At 39.1% G+C, this 18986-nt stretch overlaps 2 protein-coding genes across 2 annotated transcripts; one reads left to right on the forward strand and one right to left on the reverse strand.

The window, feature by feature from the left end:
* Positions 1-4917: 4917 nt before the first annotated feature.
* Positions 4918-10170, reverse strand: LOC139710272 (isochorismatase domain-containing protein 2-like). The gene is made up of 4 exons (XM_071622204.1): positions 9923-10170; positions 7641-7747; positions 6735-6874; positions 4918-5928 (listed from the first exon to the last, which is right to left on the reverse strand). Exons 1-4 carry the CDS (start codon positions 10104-10106, stop codon positions 5772-5774), a joined length of 588 nt encoding a protein of 195 aa, XP_071478305.1. The 5' UTR covers positions 10107-10170; the 3' UTR covers positions 4918-5771.
* A 435-nt stretch (positions 10171-10605) lies between these two features.
* LOC139710261 (GDH/6PGL endoplasmic bifunctional protein-like) lies at positions 10606-18665 on the forward strand. The gene is made up of 6 exons (XM_071622193.1): positions 10606-10918; positions 12261-12406; positions 13007-13193; positions 14869-15021; positions 15682-15798; positions 17029-18665. Exons 1-6 carry the CDS (start codon positions 10657-10659, stop codon positions 18663-18665), a joined length of 2502 nt encoding a protein of 833 aa, XP_071478294.1. The 5' UTR covers positions 10606-10656.
* Positions 18666-18986: the final 321 nt, after the last annotated feature.

Raw genomic sequence — 18986 nt, forward strand, 5'->3', positions numbered from 1 at the left:
TAATATGTCAGTTTAAATCACCATAATAAGTCTGTTTTCTTTTCTGGTGTGATTTTAAATGTGCCAGTCTGTGCACCAGGATGCAGGTGTATGGCTTTCCTATCTTATGAATATTTCACGTATGTATACATTCTATATTGAGAGGATGTATAAGGAGGTTTGTGGGCAGGGTAGGCGATGAAGGGGTGTCAAGGAAAGTGATCACTTCACTTTGAACAGATTGATCATGTCTGTCAGTATGGGAACTGTTGTTGAAGTAGCAAAAGTGGATGACTTGAAAAAGGAAGAAGTGGACGACTTGAAAAGGGAAGAAGTGGATGACTTGAAAAAGGAAGAAATGAATGCAAGTAACAAAATCGGTGACCATATTCCTCCCATGCTTCTTCACGTGCCAGAATTATTTTGTTACCGGTATGTTTTCTTCAAATACTGTCAAATTTTGCATGGAGAAACTGATGTTTTTCTGTACTGAAAACTTAGTGTTTGTTTGTTTGTTTTTGTTTAGTTTTTGGTAATGTTGAGCTAAATGGTATATTAGAATTCAAGCTCTGTATAATTTTGTGCTCTAGTAAGGCCATACTGCACATGCTTACTTATGAATAACAGATAACTACCTGTAATTCCCTGCATGATGGTGTACACACTATAGTCCAGGCTATTTTTCTTCCTTCGAAAATCTCTGTAGTGCCTTCCTATCTTCCTGGCATCTTTAAGTGTTAGAAATGAAAGGCAGATGAATTCAAGTGTGATACATACAATGTACAACATGTAGCTTGAAGGCTATGTGCACTTCCTTTTATCAAAGAATCAGCTATATCGGAGAAAATAATATTATTTGCATCCTGTGAGTTTGTCTGGCTTTGTAAAGGGCGGGAGTTTGAAAGAATACATCATCCATCACCTGCTTATCTGCTTTGAGCTTTTCCACTAGAAGAAGTGTTGCTCTTTGTTTCCAAGAAAAACTGGTGAAGAATCATTCTTAGGTTTTGATCGTATTTCCTCTTTCTTTGCTGTTATGCTGGTTCTAAACTGTTCCAAGTTATTAGTTGTCACGACTGAGATGCTATTCATGAAAATGATGAAGTTATAATTGTTTGTCTTAACCTGTTGAAGACTAGTTTCAAATATACTTTGGCAGGGTGTCTATGGAAATTGTGTGTTCTAGCAAAATCAGCCTGTCCTCAATGGGTTAACTATGTATTATTCAAGAGTTGTACAAAATTCAAGAGAAAATGTCCTTTTACAGGGAATTGGAGGCAATGAGAAAAGAACAGAAATACCTTTTTTGCAAGTACAGGAGTTTTATTTATGTATTTTTATGTTAATCTGTCAGTAAGAACTGAAAGAAAAAAACAACCCAAAAAGTACTCTTAAAGTCTGTCATTCAGTGTATCTAAACATTCTACTATTGATAAATTTAGAATACGGCTCTACTGTGAAAAAAGTTGTGACAATGATAGTGAAAAGGAAACTGATCATTGCCCATGGGAAAAGGTTAGAATATCCCTTGGGAATTACAGTATCTGGGAAGCAGCAGGTTAAAGCATAAATAGGAGAGGGGCAGAGGGGGTGAGTGGATTACCTGCTACCAATGCACAGAATGTTCGTATTTCACTGAGTATCTGATATAAGCTGTGTCTTAGACCTCGTCGTCAATATCCAAAGTTCTGGCTGCTACCCCTAAAAGCTTCCTCTGTATCTCATGAACTCTAATCCTTTTGCTGGACTTATGATTTTTCCGAAGTGCAGAGATGCCAACTTGTACTCTTTTTTTTTCAGTAGTTTCTACTGTTTTTGGTCAAAAATACTGGAGGATTCACATTAAATACTGTTTTTCCAAACTACTATTACGCAGGTGTATGGTAGGAAAGGCAAAAATGCTGTTTTTCCAGCAAAAAAAAGAAAAGAAAAAAAAGATAAAATGCACTTTCAGCCCTCAGAATAATACAATGCAGTAAACAGGATTGGCATCGGTCCCTGCTAGTACTAAACATTTTGTTCCCATGGTATGGAGCTTTAATAATGCATACACTACTGTCCTAGTGCAGTTCTTGCACTGAGGACTGTGTATTTCAGTGTAGCTGAACCCTGTGAGTTTTTGTGAGCAGAAAATTTGACAAATCACCAGTTAATCCACGGAGCACACATTGCGCAACTAAGCCCCGAGCAAAGTCCAATTTTACACTCGTTGGTTTGGCCCGCATTGTGGTCTGAACTGCACTGTATATACATTGTAAATGTATCTCTTTTGTCTCTTTCTTTCAATTGAATAAAATTGTAAATTGTATGTTTTTGTGTTGAAGCATTTTTTTTTTCTGTTCCATTTTATTTCCATTACTGTAACATAAACATTGGGGAGGAGGGAATTGTAATACTGGATCTGTATTTATCTCGAAGTATGTATGTTGGTTAGATAATCAGAAACGACCCAAATACTGCAAATGCAAGAAAGAAGAGAAAAAGAATTTAAGATGGTATGTTATGTAGGTTAAAAAGACCAAAGAAGGAAAGAATAGTGGAAGGACAAAACAAGACAGAAGGAAAGAGGGCATGGGAGAATGAATGAAGAGAAGGAGAGGGAGAGAGAGATTAAAGAAAGAAAAAAAAATCTCAGGACTAGGCGAACAAGTGACTGAGATAAACAAATGTGCATTCAGTGCACTCCAGTTATAACAAAATTCTGGTTACAACTAAAACAAATTTAGGGCCCCGACATTATCAAATCTATGTATTATTGTTTATTCATTCTTTTATAACAAAATTTCGATGTAACGAAATAAAATTGCAAGTCCCAAAGGACTTTGTTATAACGAGAGTCCACTGTAATGATGACTGAGTAAGAGATAGGAGTACATACAGGGGAACTTGGTTACGAGCACAGCACTGAGAACTATGACAATTTTGGGTTTACAGGGTACAAAAAACAACGACAATGAACCAGTATGTAAATTGTACACTAAGAGTTAGGACCTACAAGAGCAGTATTGCTGCCAATGGCGTATCTGACCACTGAAACAAGGTTCCACTGCATATATGGTATATTACACGTATTAGCTCAAAAATTCATCACCTTTGATTAATCAACAATAATGGGGCTGAAACTTTCTGGAATGTAACCTCTCATTTCTCTACAGAGGAAACACACACACACACACACACACACACACAGACACAGACACACACACACACACACACACACACACACAAATTGAGGTAAACATAGGCAATGTAAACTGATAAAGCCACATAACACCACTGGTATATTTTGTAAAACTTTATTCATTCTTTATAAATTTTGTCCTTTGTTACATTCAACATATTCTAGTTCACACAAAACTTTTACAATCACATGTACCTCATTTGTGACCCTGCACCTCAAAACAAACAAAAAGTCGCCAGACATGAATTTTTAGTTAAGACCATATTCTGAAAGAGCAGACTTTAAGCTTTAAAATGATGTATAACTCAAATCAAATGGACCCTCCTAACCTATCTAAATATTGGAAAGAAAACACAAACTCAGGAAAAGTGTGATCTGAGAAAAGAGGCTCTGAAGTACAGTGTCTATTCAAGCGCTTAATCTTTACCAAACCGTGCTGGCTGTGCGATGAATGGGACAGAAAACAAGAAGTAAACCATCAGAGTAACAACAATGAAGGGAATATTTGATTAAACTGAAATTAAGCACGCCTCATTAACACATTCTGTCCATAATTAATGCCAACATTCAAAGCAGTAGCACTATCCTTTCAAAAGTTATTAGACTTGAAAGTGAAGAGCGTGGATAAGGTTTTTCAGAAATGAAAAAGGGATTCTAAAGACACACCCAATCACACTATTCTACCAAAAATGTTCGAGATAAACCGCTAAAAAAACACACTTTCCTGGCCGCTACATGATACCAAATTTTAGCATAATGTAAAAGAAGACCCGCTCTTCCAGCAAATATGAAAAAGGCAAGTTCGGCAAGGTTGACCGATTTCACTTATTTTCAGTCCTCACGCAAAATCAGTGTGTGCGACTTTATGTTCGTTTTGAGGTGCACGGTCACATTTATGTACATACACATTTGATTTCACATAAAAAAGTGGAGTCAAAACTTTTGAATTTCAGATCATAGGAAGCATGCAGTGATGGGTAAAATAATACTTAATACAGTCAAACTTCCTTAAGTCGACCTTGCATAAGTCAAATAATCACCTATAAAGTGAAGTTGATGTTCCTATCAAGGTAGTCATAAGCATTCTTTTATCCAAAGAGACACAAGACCGACACTGGGAAAAAAAATCGAATTAATGTTTTTTCTCCATTTTCATACAACTGAAAAGCATATCTTTGGTAGTATGCAAGTGACAACCATATTATGCTTTGCAAAACCTATAACAGCATCTTTAGAGTAAACAACCCGCTTTGCGGCAGGCTTTGTACAGGGTGCCTATTTGCGGCAGGGGCCATTTCCTTCATTGATGAAAAGGCCCAATCACGTGTCACTTCCCATAAAACTGGGGAGTAACTCAGGACCTGCTTGTGTTTTAAAGTGGGGCTAAAACGCATGTGATGTTCATTAGCTGTTTTACGGATGAATGAAAGTATGAAAGTGCCCCTGCCAGAAATAGGCACCTTGCCGCAAGCTGGGTTGATAACTCTATGCTTAACTCAGTAAACTGCAGCATTTTGCAGGCATACTGACATCAGAACTGATGTAATCATCAATATTTATCTACACATGAACTCCCTGGGGGACAAAGTTCTTTTGGTATCTTGGTATACAACACAGATTAACCACAAACATAGGCATACTGCTTTAATGTCTGAAATCACTGCAGATTAGAACAGACTGCCGGGGGGGGGGGGGGGGTGCAAAATGGTCAGGAAGCATTTTGTAAAGGAAAGTCAGCTATTTTAAGTTCACTGGTCACACAAGAAAATGGTTATTGACCATGCACTTGGCAGTACAAAGCAACTTATAGTACAAAAACTTGTACATTGCAGAGCAACAACACAGATGCTGCATGTGTAGGCCTACTGCTGTAATGTTCTTCTTTCTTTTTACCACTAATCTGCATGGAGTGATGGAGAAGTGGACTACACTGTACCTTTCAAAGTAGAGAAACACTTGGAGAGAGCAGATTCCCACCAAAGAGCTCATTTCTACCAATACACACACTGAATATCGCTCTATAACCCATTGATGATAAAGAAGCCTTATTTGCTTACCTTATCATCAGTTTTTGCCTGTTCTGCGCCTTGAGCCCATGCTAGGGAATTGTGCATACAATTTATGCAAACTTCTATACAAAGCTCGTCCTTCCTCGTTTGTTGACCCAAATTTGCCCCCAAATCCCGAAACTGATGGATTTTTTTTTTAAATCCCTAACAAAATTTAATCATCTCTTCATTCTGTCATTATCAACCTTTCCTGCAAAGTTCATCCGAAATCATTCACAACGTTTTTGAGTTATTTTGCAAGTAGATGGAGAGTGACAAACCAATGCTGGCAAAGACACAATAACCTCATTGGCGGAGCATACAAGCATGAGGAGCCTGTAGGATGATGCGAGACTTGAGTATGGCAGAAACTCCAAGAGTGTACCCCACATTGCTTCATTATAAAATATTACGTGCAGCATGGAGAAATCATTCATCATGCCTTCATGTTCACATCGCATGCTTCATTCTCTCTTCAATCAATTCAGAGTTTTTGGCAGCTGATAAATTCACACAATCCAAAATGTCGATTCTGCAAGTAGGGCGTATTGGCTGAGGTGATTCTAGTCGAGAAGGCCCGAGTCTGGGGCGGACGTTGCGATGAGTTTCTGGATCTCTTTGAACTTGGGGTGGGCGGCGTCTTGAACGAGGCTGAGGAGAACGCTCTCGCTGGTGGTGATGAAGGCTCCACAGTCTCGCATCCTGGAGATGGCAAACATCCTGCAGGTTGGCGGGGGGGGGGGGGGGGGGGGGGGAGGAATCATGATGTCTTTATTTAGCGTATTTACATTTATCATTACATATTGCGCACATTGTCCAAACTTCCCCACCCCTCTGTATGATAGAGATGATTTGGCTACAAATTGGAGAGAAAGAACAAATCCCAAATAAGTGAATAAGAAAATTATCAAAAAAAACAGGAAACTCTGATTGAAACAATAGCTGGGAATGGTCAGATTCAGATGGTTGAGCAGTCTGATTATCATTATTCAGGTGAGGATTGCACACCATACATCTGTATATGTGTTTGGCACTCTACAGGATCCTTCATACAAATTCTGTGGAAGTCACAGACTCTCGAAAGAAATTGGTTAAATCAAGTTCATTAATCACGAGCTTATAGATTGCTGATTCGAGACTTTAAATCCTAAATATGATTTCGTTATCCATAAGAAATCAATCTAACAGGAAGTACCTGTTTTGTGAAATCATGTGCAATTCAGCCTCCCGCTGCAATTATTGACTTTCACTGCAGAAATTAAAGTTGAAATCAAATCAGTTAAATAGGGATTCATGTGGGAAAATTCCTTGTGGTAGATGCTTACCACCAAAGCATGACTCAAGGGGGAAATGGCTTTATTCTGGTCACTGTAACTCGTACAAGCTCATCTTATTTTAGACAAATGAAGCACATACTGTTTACAAGCAACATGGCTGTGCCTCCTGGCTTTTAATAACTCATTCAAAATTTAGTAAAAGCGTTTTGGATAAGCATTGGTCACCAGGCCATCCTGGCTAAAACTCACCGGTCAACCATACTTCTTGATGACACAGCATCGGCCACTACATGAACATCGTAGCCCTTGTCCAGGAGGTCAAGGGTTGTTTGCTGCACACAGGCCTGGGTCTCAATGCCGCATAAAATCACAGACTTTACATCATTTTTCTGTACAAGAACAACATGGGGGCATTGCAGCATCATCAGTTTTCTGATAATGTGAGTACCTGTAATTATTTTGATCTTTATCATGTATGGGTAAAAACTAGTAAAGAATTATGACTACAAACAATGTACATTTATTTTCTTTATTCTTTTTTCATGCCACATATTGTGATCATAGCCTGCCATTAAACTTTGCTTGTAAAATCTCTATCTTGGTTGCTTTGGTGTTTAGACCGTCAACATTCAAAGACCCAATCTCAGGATGAGTTCGTGAAGAGACCCATTCTGTAAATTGCTCTTAAAAATCCCTCAAAGTGCATTAAAAGTCTTAAATATTTCAATCCACAAGTTTTCATGCACAATCATCCAGATTCTGTCTTTATTAAAAAAAAAAAAGGTACTTTACAAAATTACAAACAAAATATAGGTAAACATGACAGGAGTATAAACGAGGTATAGCTTCCTGTGTGAAGTGCAAAAAGGGATTAGGGCCTACTTCATCAAATACTTGTATCAAGCAACAGAAGGTTGTGTCTGTAGATTCCACCATTCCACTGCAACATGTATTTTCTTTTTTACTTGGGGAGAGGGTCAAATTTAGAACACTCAGAGTTCAGAAATGTGACAAAAATGGAAAAAAAAGACAATAGAAATGCAAAATACAAAGACACAAGTGGCCGTTTACCTTACCTATTTTGGTAATTAACTGCTGGTGTCACATTTTTTGCTTTTTTTAAATAATCACATTCTATATCTTCTTTGATCATACCTTGAGTTTTTCCTCCACGTCAGGCAGCACCATGGAGAAGCAAGTTTTAGCATAGATGTCCTCTTCATCACGGTTCACACCGAGCTCTTGGACTGTCGGCCCCAGACCTATGAAACAGAGAGGCAGAGAGGAAGAGAGGAAGAGAGGGAGTGAGGAGATACGGTGGACATAGAGAGTGAGAAAGACCGTGGAGGGGTAAAACGATGCATGTATTTAAAGAGGAAAAGGTATCAAAAGAGAAGAGATGATACCTGTACTTAATATTACATGATCAGTATGTGACTGCAAATCAGTCAGCAGCTTATTGTGGCATGGATTAGAATTCTACTATGCATGCTAACAATAAAATATGGAATAAAATAATAACAAATGTCAATAGCAATGTATCATTTCCAATCAATAAATTACTACATAGAACTCTAGTCATAGGGAAAAAAAATGCCTACTAGCAGGGCCTACTAGTACTGACACCACTGACAGTAAATAAGACAATGATCATTTATTTTGTAGAATAGATCAAGGAGGTTTGAGAGATGGAGTTCCAACTGGCTGTAATTATTCAAACAGCCCTCATTTTTCCATAGATGCACAAAAGAATTCCACAGGCATGGGTGTATGCAAGGGGGGGTCGGGAGGGTCGTAAGACCCCCCCAAATTTTCAAAAGGTCCACTTTTTGTAAAAGACAATTTCTGTTTTTCGAGGGCTTTTTACCCTGGGGTCTATGTATTAGGAAGGTGTAAGGTTAGCTAGTTAGCAACTTTTTTTAAATGCACTTATGCAGTTTTCAACTTACCGATTAACGAACTTACAAGTGACCAACACAGGTTTTATCACCAATTCTAACATGATGAATGGGTGTTTTTTTTTTTAAGTATGCTGAAAAAGTCACTTTTGTATGCACCAAATGGCCCCATTTTAAGATATAAAATTCAAAAACTCCCTACTGTGGGAGGGGGGACACCCCCCTCCCACACCCTCCCCCCGCTCGGTCGCTCCGCTCCCTCGCAAAGGTAAAGGTCCAAAAACTTTGATTACGACCCCCCCAGAAAAAATCCTGGATACACCCCTGACAGGTGAACTTGTGCCTTTGATGATCAGGGTTAAATGCAGCCATCTGTTTGAGCAATCTGTAGATTCATTTTTAACTCAATACCATAATACCGGCTATATTCTGCTTGTTTACTTGTCAATTAGAATGAATGTTCACTTAATGATATCAAAGCCTATGAAACAAAAGTAAATCCTGTCCAGGATTATCTGCAAAAGTACGAACCTTAGCTGTATGTTGTGAAAATATTCAAAACTGTACCCTCACTACAAAGCCGATTTTATAATCTTTCCGATCACTTCTGACAAATGAAACTGATATGATATACTCTTTAAGTATAGTTCTGTATTCATTTATAATCATGTTAGATTAGTATAGTCCTACTAAAGTCATGTAAAGTCGAGTAATTTTGATTTTTATTTCATCAATTTTTGAACAATTTTTATTTGCACATCCTCGTGTCTCTATACATGTACCGCTTGTTTTGTAAGAAGGGACGGCGAAAAGTAATTACCATCTATCATAAAGACATATCTTCCTTTGAGAGGGAATACAGACTAGTCATGGTGCGATGGCTTCAAATATACTTCAAATATTTCTGAGAGGCGGCATGAAACATGGGATCATTCAAAGGGAATGAGACTGTTGTTACTCCATTTCTTACACCTCCTTGAATAGGAGGTGTTAGATGGGAGTTTTGGAAACTGGGTCTATCATTGCATTATAAATATAGGCCTATCCACCTTCACCTAATAAATTTGTACAGTAGTAACGTTAGGCCTACTCTGACTGACTAGAATCCTAACACTATTAAAGCGAAGCCTGATTTACCGTCTTTTTCTCTAAAATAAAATCTTTTACTCCAGCAAACCTACTCTAGATCTACGGAAACCCTTTAAGCCAACTCGGTGACCACTTATTGCCCACTGGCATTGTAACTGACCTACATCAATGGCTAGGTTTTCTCTGGATCTGGACGAGCCATTTAAGTAAAGCCTAAAGGCAGTGCAATTTAATGCTGACAGAAATTGGTGGATCTATTTCGGCAATGAATTATATGTGTTCGGGGTCATGCCATAGTGACAATAAATCACTTTGGTTCCAGCACAGCAACTTTCAAAAGTCAGTCACTTTTCTTTCTCAGTAGTCATCAAACTCTCGTCTGTATGGTAGTTGGCAGTAAATTACACTGCCACACTGGTTTCTAGAGCAATGAATGTGATCCCCACCAACCTTTCGGATATTGTTCCGTAATGACCACAGGCATTTCGAGGGTTTTTGCTGCTCTGAACAGTCTGGTAGAGACGTCAATGATCTCTGGAAAATACTTGATATTGGGTCGAAACTTTTCCTGCATGTCGCAGACGAAAAGAGCCGAATTTCGCAAGACAAGCTTTCCCAGATTTCTAGCAGCCATGGTGTCGGTACGGGTGCTACAATTTACAAGAGTATGACAGGGTCCAGCAGCGAGAGCAGCAGGCCGTAGCTTGAAGGGTCACACGCACAATCACTAGGCCGACGGTTGCGGGCCGGGTATGAGAGGGGACGTGTACTTCCTTGGCAAAAAGCACAGGCAAGTTACTGCCATCCAGGGTATGGACAGAAAAAAAATCATTTTTAAATGGGGGACAATAACTCCTCAACTACAAAAGTCATCCTCTCAATTGATATAAATATCAGACAGATATCACTAATAGATTTTAAAGATATTGTTTACATATGGTAGCTTGACAATATTATGAATGATTAAGGGAAATGATAATAATGAAAAAAAGAAATGGGACAGTTAGCTGTAGACAACCTCCCCATAATATATTGGTCGTGGCCGACAAGTTTGGCATCGTGGGTCAAAGGTTTCCCTATCCATATTGCGTAACTCTTCGCTTGCTCAGTCTCGAGACGCTAGAGCAGAGACTGGCACGATTAATTCTCGAATTTTGGTTAACTATTTGCCTTCTAGACTGAAAATGGTTATGTTCTTCAGAAAAGTGAGAATGAGACGAAACGTAATCGTGGGCATCGGAGCCTCACTTCTCTTGGTGTGTTTGTGGCTAAGTATAAATCCTCGTGGAGTGGACTCCAGCGAGGTAGCGGGAGATCGCGACGCCGCTCCGCCTGCGGCCCCGGCGGGTGCCGTGTCTGACGGAGTGGTGAACGTGGTTGTTGTAGGAGCTACTGGCGACTTGGCTAAGAAGTATTTGTGGCAAGGATTCTTCAACCTGGCTTATGGTGGGTAAACTATTCAGGATAATTAAATTGAGTCGGTGTTGTGGTTTCAAACAAGGAGAAAGAGAAGAACAAACATTTTGTGTCCTAGATTATATGTCAGATCGGTTCTAGATTTACATCAATACATGTTTTATTTTCGAACTGATTTTTCCATGGAGCTTGTTGAGGAAGTAAACGGAACCCACCACAGAGTAGGCATATATCTATATCAAATAGGCCCCACCGCAGTGCGCGTGCACCCGCGGACTAGGGTTAGGGTATAGGGTTAGGTAGGGTTGTATTTAATACGGACACGCAGCTGTGGGGACTATATCACGATTATGCCGTTTATATAATATAACTCTATCTATCTATATATCTGAAAGGGGACAACTTTGCACAACAGGGAATGACACTAGAACCAGACAGGGAATTGCCTTTCAAACACTTTAATTCGGTCTTCGGTACCGAAACGTCAAACGTAAGTCCTCCGTGGACAGTCGCCATCTTTCGTTGTTCTTTCCGCCCTCTCTCGACGTATCTGTTACAACCGTTTACACATTGTGTTCCCTTACACATCTATATATACTATGTAGATATCTGTGTATGATTATTTGGGTAAAATAGGTAGAGTCTACGTCTAGAAGTTAAATAATGCTGCCTCTTTCTGAATTCTGTAGACATATTTCCAGTGGGTTTGTTAACGCCAGTTAACATAAAAATCAAAAGTATTTAAAGTACCAGAAAGGTAGCATTTACATGTACGTGCACTTGGGTCTATAATACACATAATGCTAATTATGTTGTATTGTGTTATGTTGTACTTACGAAACGGTTAAAGGCATAATTTACCATTTGCAGATGAAACAAAAACCCAGCAATATTAGCGCTTTAAAATAGTTCTAAATGTGAGTTAGGGAAAGAAACAACCACTAAGAAAATTTGAATCAGTAAAATCAATGTTATGAAAAGTATTGTTGAATATTCAAAATGTGAACAATAGTTATAATGAAAGTATTTCCAGACTAAACTGTATACCGTTACGGTTTAATATTGAGAAAAATCCTGACATCTCCTTATATCTTTGGCTTTATTGCAAATTTTTATATTGGAGGGTGTTTTGTGGTACAACAGACCTACACATACATGTATGCATGAAAGGCGATGTCGTGAACAATTTTCAAATGACTGCTCCCAAAGGTTAACTGGACCTTTAACTGGTCTATTTGTAAATTTAAGTGTTTGTTAGTAAGTTCTGTCATGAGTATAATCAGTTGAAATAGGTAAAGAAAACGTCAGTGTAAATAAACAAAAGAGAAAAAAGCATATATGTTATTGTTATATAAATATTCTTTTTACCCAGAGGAGTCTGCCCAAGTTTTCCACTTCTTTGCTGGAGCTCGTTCACCTCAGGAGAAAGGTGAGCGGGAGATGAAAGGAATTCTCAGTGAGAATGTGTCATGTGATCGGCTCCCCGAGTCCATCTCCCGCAAGACAGATAATTGTGAGGTATGTTAATTGTTTTCCAACTTCAAATTTAAAGCTTTGCTATGATTTATGCTTTTGTTGAAAATAATTAAATATGTGTTAATTCAACTAAGCATGATAATCATACTCTAATGTAAGAAGACAAAACAGCACTATTACCTTTGCTAAGTGATGAAAATGTATAATTGTACCCTTTATAGAGGAAACAAGTAAGAAACTTTGAGTATTTTTCAGTGGAACCACTCTTGTCGTTTATTGTTTCTTAAACACTTATATTTTTTTAAACTAGTGAAATAATAATCCAGTTTATAATTTACATGTATAAGTTTAACTCATAAATTTGCCAGTACAGTTAATGATAGAAGAATCATAAGTCTATGAGTGTATCAAACAACAAGAAACCTACATTTCTTCGGTGCTATAAAGGTGTATGACCTGCAACTGAATATATTCTATGGTAGAGGGAAAAAAAATGTTGTGTCATTACATAATGTATAGCTGTTTTTGATTGAAGTGAATGAAGTCAAAAGGAAATGTGGTAGGGGATGTTTTATGATCCTCACTCTGTCAGCGAATATGGCTTTGAAAGTTACATTTCATTATAAACTCCGTCATCCACAGCAAAGAAAGGCAGCATTTGGTGAGAATATTCCATACTACAACCTGAAGAAAACTGAAGACTACAAGACTCTGTGTGGTGACATCCAACGCAAAATGCAAGGAGTGGGACTGAGAGAGAAGGGCCGAATCATCTATCTATCTGTGCCGCCATTTGCATATGCAGACATTGCAGCCAGCATAAACACAGGTACAGCCATTGATCTTGTATGAATACATTATAAGAGTAGCCTGTGAAGCATTCAACCACTGTCCGTGCATGCACCATCAAAAAGTCACCAGGAATAATGATATTTTGATATAGGGAGTGGTGCAGGTACGGTTTGAGAGGAAAAAAAAAATGAATATTTATTCTTCTTTTATTTTCTCCTCGCATCCATCTGTCCTGCAGCAATTAGAATATAGATGACTCAACTGTTATTAGTTAATTGTAGGGACCAGCTATTTTTTTTCATTATATCAGAATTTCATCATAGCAGAACAGGTATGTAAAAAGATACTGGTAGATGATAATTTGTGGACCTGAATTTGTACTTTGTTGTAACAAGAATTTCTACATAATTGTGGCAGTGCATTGTAGTTGCTGATGATTGCACAATTTAGTCTTAAGTGGCATACACATCTCTACTTGGCACCAATGATCATGCCCTCACCATAGAACTCTTAAAGGGATAGTACAGTATTGGTAGAGATGAGAATTGGGCTTTGAACTTTTTGCGAGATACCAAGAAAACACTTATGATGTAGTACAGAACATACCATTTTAAGAGGAATTCAAAGTTTATTTGATGAAAATCGGGTTTGGAATGACTGAAACATCCAAAAACAAAGTAAAACAAAGCGATCGTAATAAAGTGTGGGTCCCACACTTTATTAGAATCGCTCTTTTTTGATATCTCAGCCATTTCAAAACCAATTTTCATCAAATAAACGTTGAATTCCTCATAGAATTACATGCTCTTTCATATTTCATAAGAGGTTTCTCATTATCTCACCAAAAAAATGTTAGAAATCTGAAATTAGGTCTCAACCAAAACTGTGTGATCCCTTTAATCTTCACAGAGGGCCCCCTCCAGATCTCGGCTGTCGATCACGCGATCGCAACAGAAATTGGCACACACATTGCCTATGATGTAATCTAAAATACCTTAAAGTTAATTTTTCAAAAAATTATCATTTATGCCAAATTATGCTAATTTATCCATAATGATGCGTGAAATTAGACTATTTGGTATAAATCACATAATAAAGCTCAAAACAGGCACATTTTTTTTGTGTAAATATTCTTTTCAGTGTCCTTAACAAATGTAATAAAGAAATTGTGATATCAGAAAAAATTCTTTAGTATTTTATTGTTTTTTTAATTTCTTATGTATTTCGATGTTTTTTCGACTTTATGTTTTCCATGTTTTTTTTTCATGAAATTTGTCCGCGACATCGCTCTGAAGAAGAAAATATGTTATTCATTGATTTTAATCAATGAAACACCAAAATAATCATGCTTTTATGAAATTTGCCTGTAAGCACAGTTTGCATTGAAATTGTACACGAATTCACGTTTTTGAGCACTTTTTGGTCTGACATGCATGTACATATTAATGCGTAACAAAGATGCGGGAGACTCGAAAGAAAAAAGTCATGAGACATCGCGGCGATAGGTTTATGCGATTGCGATACATCGCGCGGAACGTCGAGGAGGGCCTCGGAGGCCCCCCCCCCCCAGCCTAGTTAGGGTTAATACTTGACCAGGAATGTAAACTCTGATGTACACTGTCACTGCAATCTTTACTGTTCACAGTGCTAAGTCTGCCAAAATCCTACAAATCATTAAATGTCAATAATTTCACTCTGTTCCGACATACAAGAGTGCCGACCGTTGGGAGATGCTTGGCTGCGAGTGGTTGTGGAGAAGCCATTTGGACACGATACTGCATCGGCCAAGGACCTGTCTGGCGCCCTCAAACAACATCTGAAGGAGAGTGAGATCTACAGGATTGATCACTATCTTGGAAAGACTGGTCAGTGAGCTTACTCTAAGTACAAATTTTCCAGGGGTGGGGTTTACATCATCGATCATGAAAAACAAACCTTGTCAGCCACCCAAATCATGACATACAAAGGGGTGAAAAAAGAAGAAGAGAAATAATAAAAATGAAAGTAGAGAAGAAGACAATAAAGTTAAAATGTGCTTCAAACGGAGGTTCCAGAACTCATTCAAATTCTAGAAAGTTGATTGCATTTCTTTCTTGACGACAGCCAGAGTACCTTGTTGAAATTTTTTTATAATGATAAATCTAGGTGTGGAGAAAGAGATATTAAAGCATTTACATGTGAAGTGCCCCCCCCCCCAAAAAAAAAAGAAAAAGAAAAAAAAGAAGCTCCAAACCATTTACAAAATGCACACACACACTGTTTATGTATGATTTGGAAAATGTGATGGACTGTCTACTCTTTCTTGTGAAAACTTGAAAACTTTCATACCAGTTAGACAGATTTAAAAAAATTATATTCCCCTCCTATGGTGTGATAAAGTCCTTTTTAATCTGATGTCATTGTTATACCCTCTGTGAATAATACCATATTACTCCCTTTGGATGCATCATTCTGCATGTTACCTCCCATGTCAGCTATCAGGTGTAAAATGACAAAGCCCATTTTCTGCCCCCCCCCCCCCCCAGGTGTTCAAAGCATTCTTCCTTTCAGAGTCACCAACAGGGAAAAGTATGGGGAGCTGTGGGACCAGGAACACATTGAGAGGGTGGAGATAGTCATGAAGGAGGCCCTGGATGTCAAAGGTCAGTATCACCACTGTTGACTCCCATGACAACGGAGTCCTTGGTACCGACAGTTTTCTTTAGTTATATTGGAATTGTGTTATAGCTGAACAAATAAACACAAAAAACAAAGAGCCGATAATGTGGCCTGAATTTTTATTTTGTTGTTATCAGAATTTTGTTACGACCGTGTTTGCTATAACAGGAGTGCACTCTATCCACCGCAATGAATTTTCCCTTATTCGTGCAATAGCTGTAAGGGAGAACTGTGCTGGCGGTAGGAGTAGGAGGTTGATGGATGAGAAGTAGATGGGCTGCTATAAACCAACTCGCCCCCTAACCTTGCCCAAGGCAGGCAAAACTTTCTGTTGGGATAATGAAAATAGAAGAGCACTTGCCTGTTTATAATGAGCATGGTGTGGTATAGCAGATAGGATGCTTGGCTCTTGAAAACAAAATCCTGTACTCAACCCGTCATGGCAAATGTATTTAACCTTCTTTGCCCCTTTAAGACGAAGATGTATAACAATAACAAAGTGCTCATGGCAATGTGTTGCCATTGATAGTGGCAGAGTCCTAATAAAGAACAAGCCAGCAGTGGGAGGCTGCATGGGATATTTTCAGCTTTACTTCTTAACCCACTGAGGACGGTTTGATTTTGCTACTGTACAACACGCATTTTCCATAGACATTAATTTACACATTTCCCATAGACACTTGCCTGAGTATACTTGGGACTCATCCTCAACGGGTTAAAAAAAGCAAAATGCAGTGGAAACTCAGTAATGAGATCCTTGAGACCAAGACAATTTTTTCTCTAGTCAGATGTTTTGTTATATCAGTAGTTAATCAAAAATATAGAACAAAGGAAGTGATTTCATTGGGACCACAGAAATTTAGTTTGTTATATCAGGTACTGGTATCTTGTTATGTCAGATCTCTTTTTAGAGTTTCCACTTTAGTTTGCTGTCAATCTCTTGCCATTGACCTCAATTGCACATTTAACTACCAGTGAAATTGATTTCAAAGTGCCAAGGCAATGTATATAATTATGGCTTATACAATGCATGTACTGTTCTTGTGCAGAAGAAATTAGATATGTCTATGCATGCTACTTTGTTTGCTCATCTCTTATGAAGAAGCTTGAAACTTCGGCTAAGTGCTTGGGCACATTAGGACTGTAAAATATTTAAAGTGTGAAGTGTTTTTTAAAATACCTTTTACAGAGATTCTACTCTTAAAATGTTACAGGTCGCATCAGTTTCTACGATAAGTATGGAGTCATCCGCGACGTAATGCAGAACCACCTGACAGAGATCATGGCGCTGGTTGCCATGGAAATACCCAGAAACCTCAGCGACAGTGGGGACAAGCTAGAGGAAAAGCTGGCCGTGCTCAGCCAGGTGGCTCCTGCGACTGCCAGACAAGCTGTCATTGGTCAGTACAGCGGCTATGGTGACGAATGGCGGGAGGAGATGGATCGCGGACAGGACGAATTGACGAACACTCCGACGTACGCTGCCGTGAGGTTGTCGGTATCCAACCCAAGATGGGGAGCTGTGCCCTTTGTTCTCGTTGCCGGCAAGAAGCTTGACGAAAAGCTTGTATATGTGCGCATTCTGTTCAAGAATACTGATATTTGTGCGACAACGCCAGATTATGCAAATGAGGATCATGCCTGCCAAACGAAGCAGATTATATTTTTCATTGGTTCGTCCAAGCTTCCGACAGTGGCAGTAAGCAAATCTCTTCCAAGGCCAGCCGTTCCTGTGGCTTGGACTGTTCCAGGACTTGGTGAAGGCACCAACATCCTTGGATACCCTCTGAGCGATTTTTACGTCTTCTCTGCTGGTGCCGAAAGCGATCCGTACTCGTCACTGATTCGGGAATGTTACCATGGCAACCAGGATAAATTCATCGGCACCCCCGATTTAATGGCTTCCTGGGATATCTGGACCTCCCTCCTTCAGGAAATTACTGAAGTTCAACCGAGAATTTACTTGGGAGGCAAAGGTACGGGAAGATGGCTGGATTTCAAACTTGTGAAGACAGGGTTGAGCTTTATACACCAGGTAGACACAGAGTGGAATGCTGAGCGAGGGCAGCAGTTTGCCTTGCCCTCGATGTCTGGGATTTCACGCACGTTCCGTTCTGATCGTTTGTTCACCGGCGACACGGAAGAGACCGTAGCACTTCTGGCAATGCATATCCTCCATTCTGCAAACAATGCCATCAGTGAAAGAGGGGTGTTCCATGTTGCTTTCCCAGGTGGCAGCACGCCTGGACGTTTATTCATGTACCTTGCCATGCGCATGAGGAATACATTTCCGTGGACTGATACGCACGTCTGGTTTACGGACGAACGCTGCGTTACAGTGACATCACCCGAGTCAAACTTCAACCTCATCTACACCAAGTTACTGCGCTATGTCTCGATCCCTTACACCAACATCCATCCCATGCCAGTCCAGCTATCCAAGGGATTGTGTCATCCCGATGACAATGGTGCTGGGATATACTCGGCGGAGATGGAGCGCCTACTGCCAGATTCACGCTTTGACTACATCGTCCTTGGAGTTGGAAATGATGGACATATAGCCTCTCTGTTTCCAAATCATACATCCCTCTTAAATGACAAACATTTAGTCGTGCTGACAGAGGGGAGAGCGCAAATGGAGGTGCGCCACAGAATGAGCTTGAGCTACCTCATGATAAATAAGGCCAGAAACGTTGCAATACACGTACTGGGAGAGAAGAAGCAGAGCCTAGTTGAGACTTTGAGACACACCCATCACAACAATCCGAGCAAGCTACCCGTTCTAGAAGTTGATCCCAGCAATGGAGAGCTGACATGGTTCATTGATCATAGTGCCTTATTATCTGTATAATGTAGATTGCCCCCAAACTGCTTCACTATATAATAGACGGACAGTCAAAGTCTCCTGAAACATCATGTGGAAAAAAAATTCTTCTTTGTATATGTGACTTTGCATCACAAAACCAACAAGAAGTCGCACTTCTTGATTTCATGAGAAGACTCGAAAGGGTGAAATGAATCAACCAAGTAAACTTTGAGTTTTTCATCTTTACTGAAAGAGATATTCTTCTACATTATTCTTAAGTTTGGGATTGAAACAACATGAATTGGGAAGTGTGTTTGTAGCAGTTAAAATTAAAGTGCTTGAATAAACTGTTAACTTCAGGGCCTC

This window comes from Diadema antillarum, unplaced genomic scaffold (assembly GCF_040938485.1).
Source record: "Diadema antillarum isolate AM-2024a unplaced genomic scaffold, OU_Dant_1.0 seq00001517_RagTag, whole genome shotgun sequence".
In the NCBI taxonomy this organism is placed as follows: domain Eukaryota; kingdom Metazoa; phylum Echinodermata; class Echinoidea; order Diadematoida; family Diadematidae; genus Diadema; species Diadema antillarum.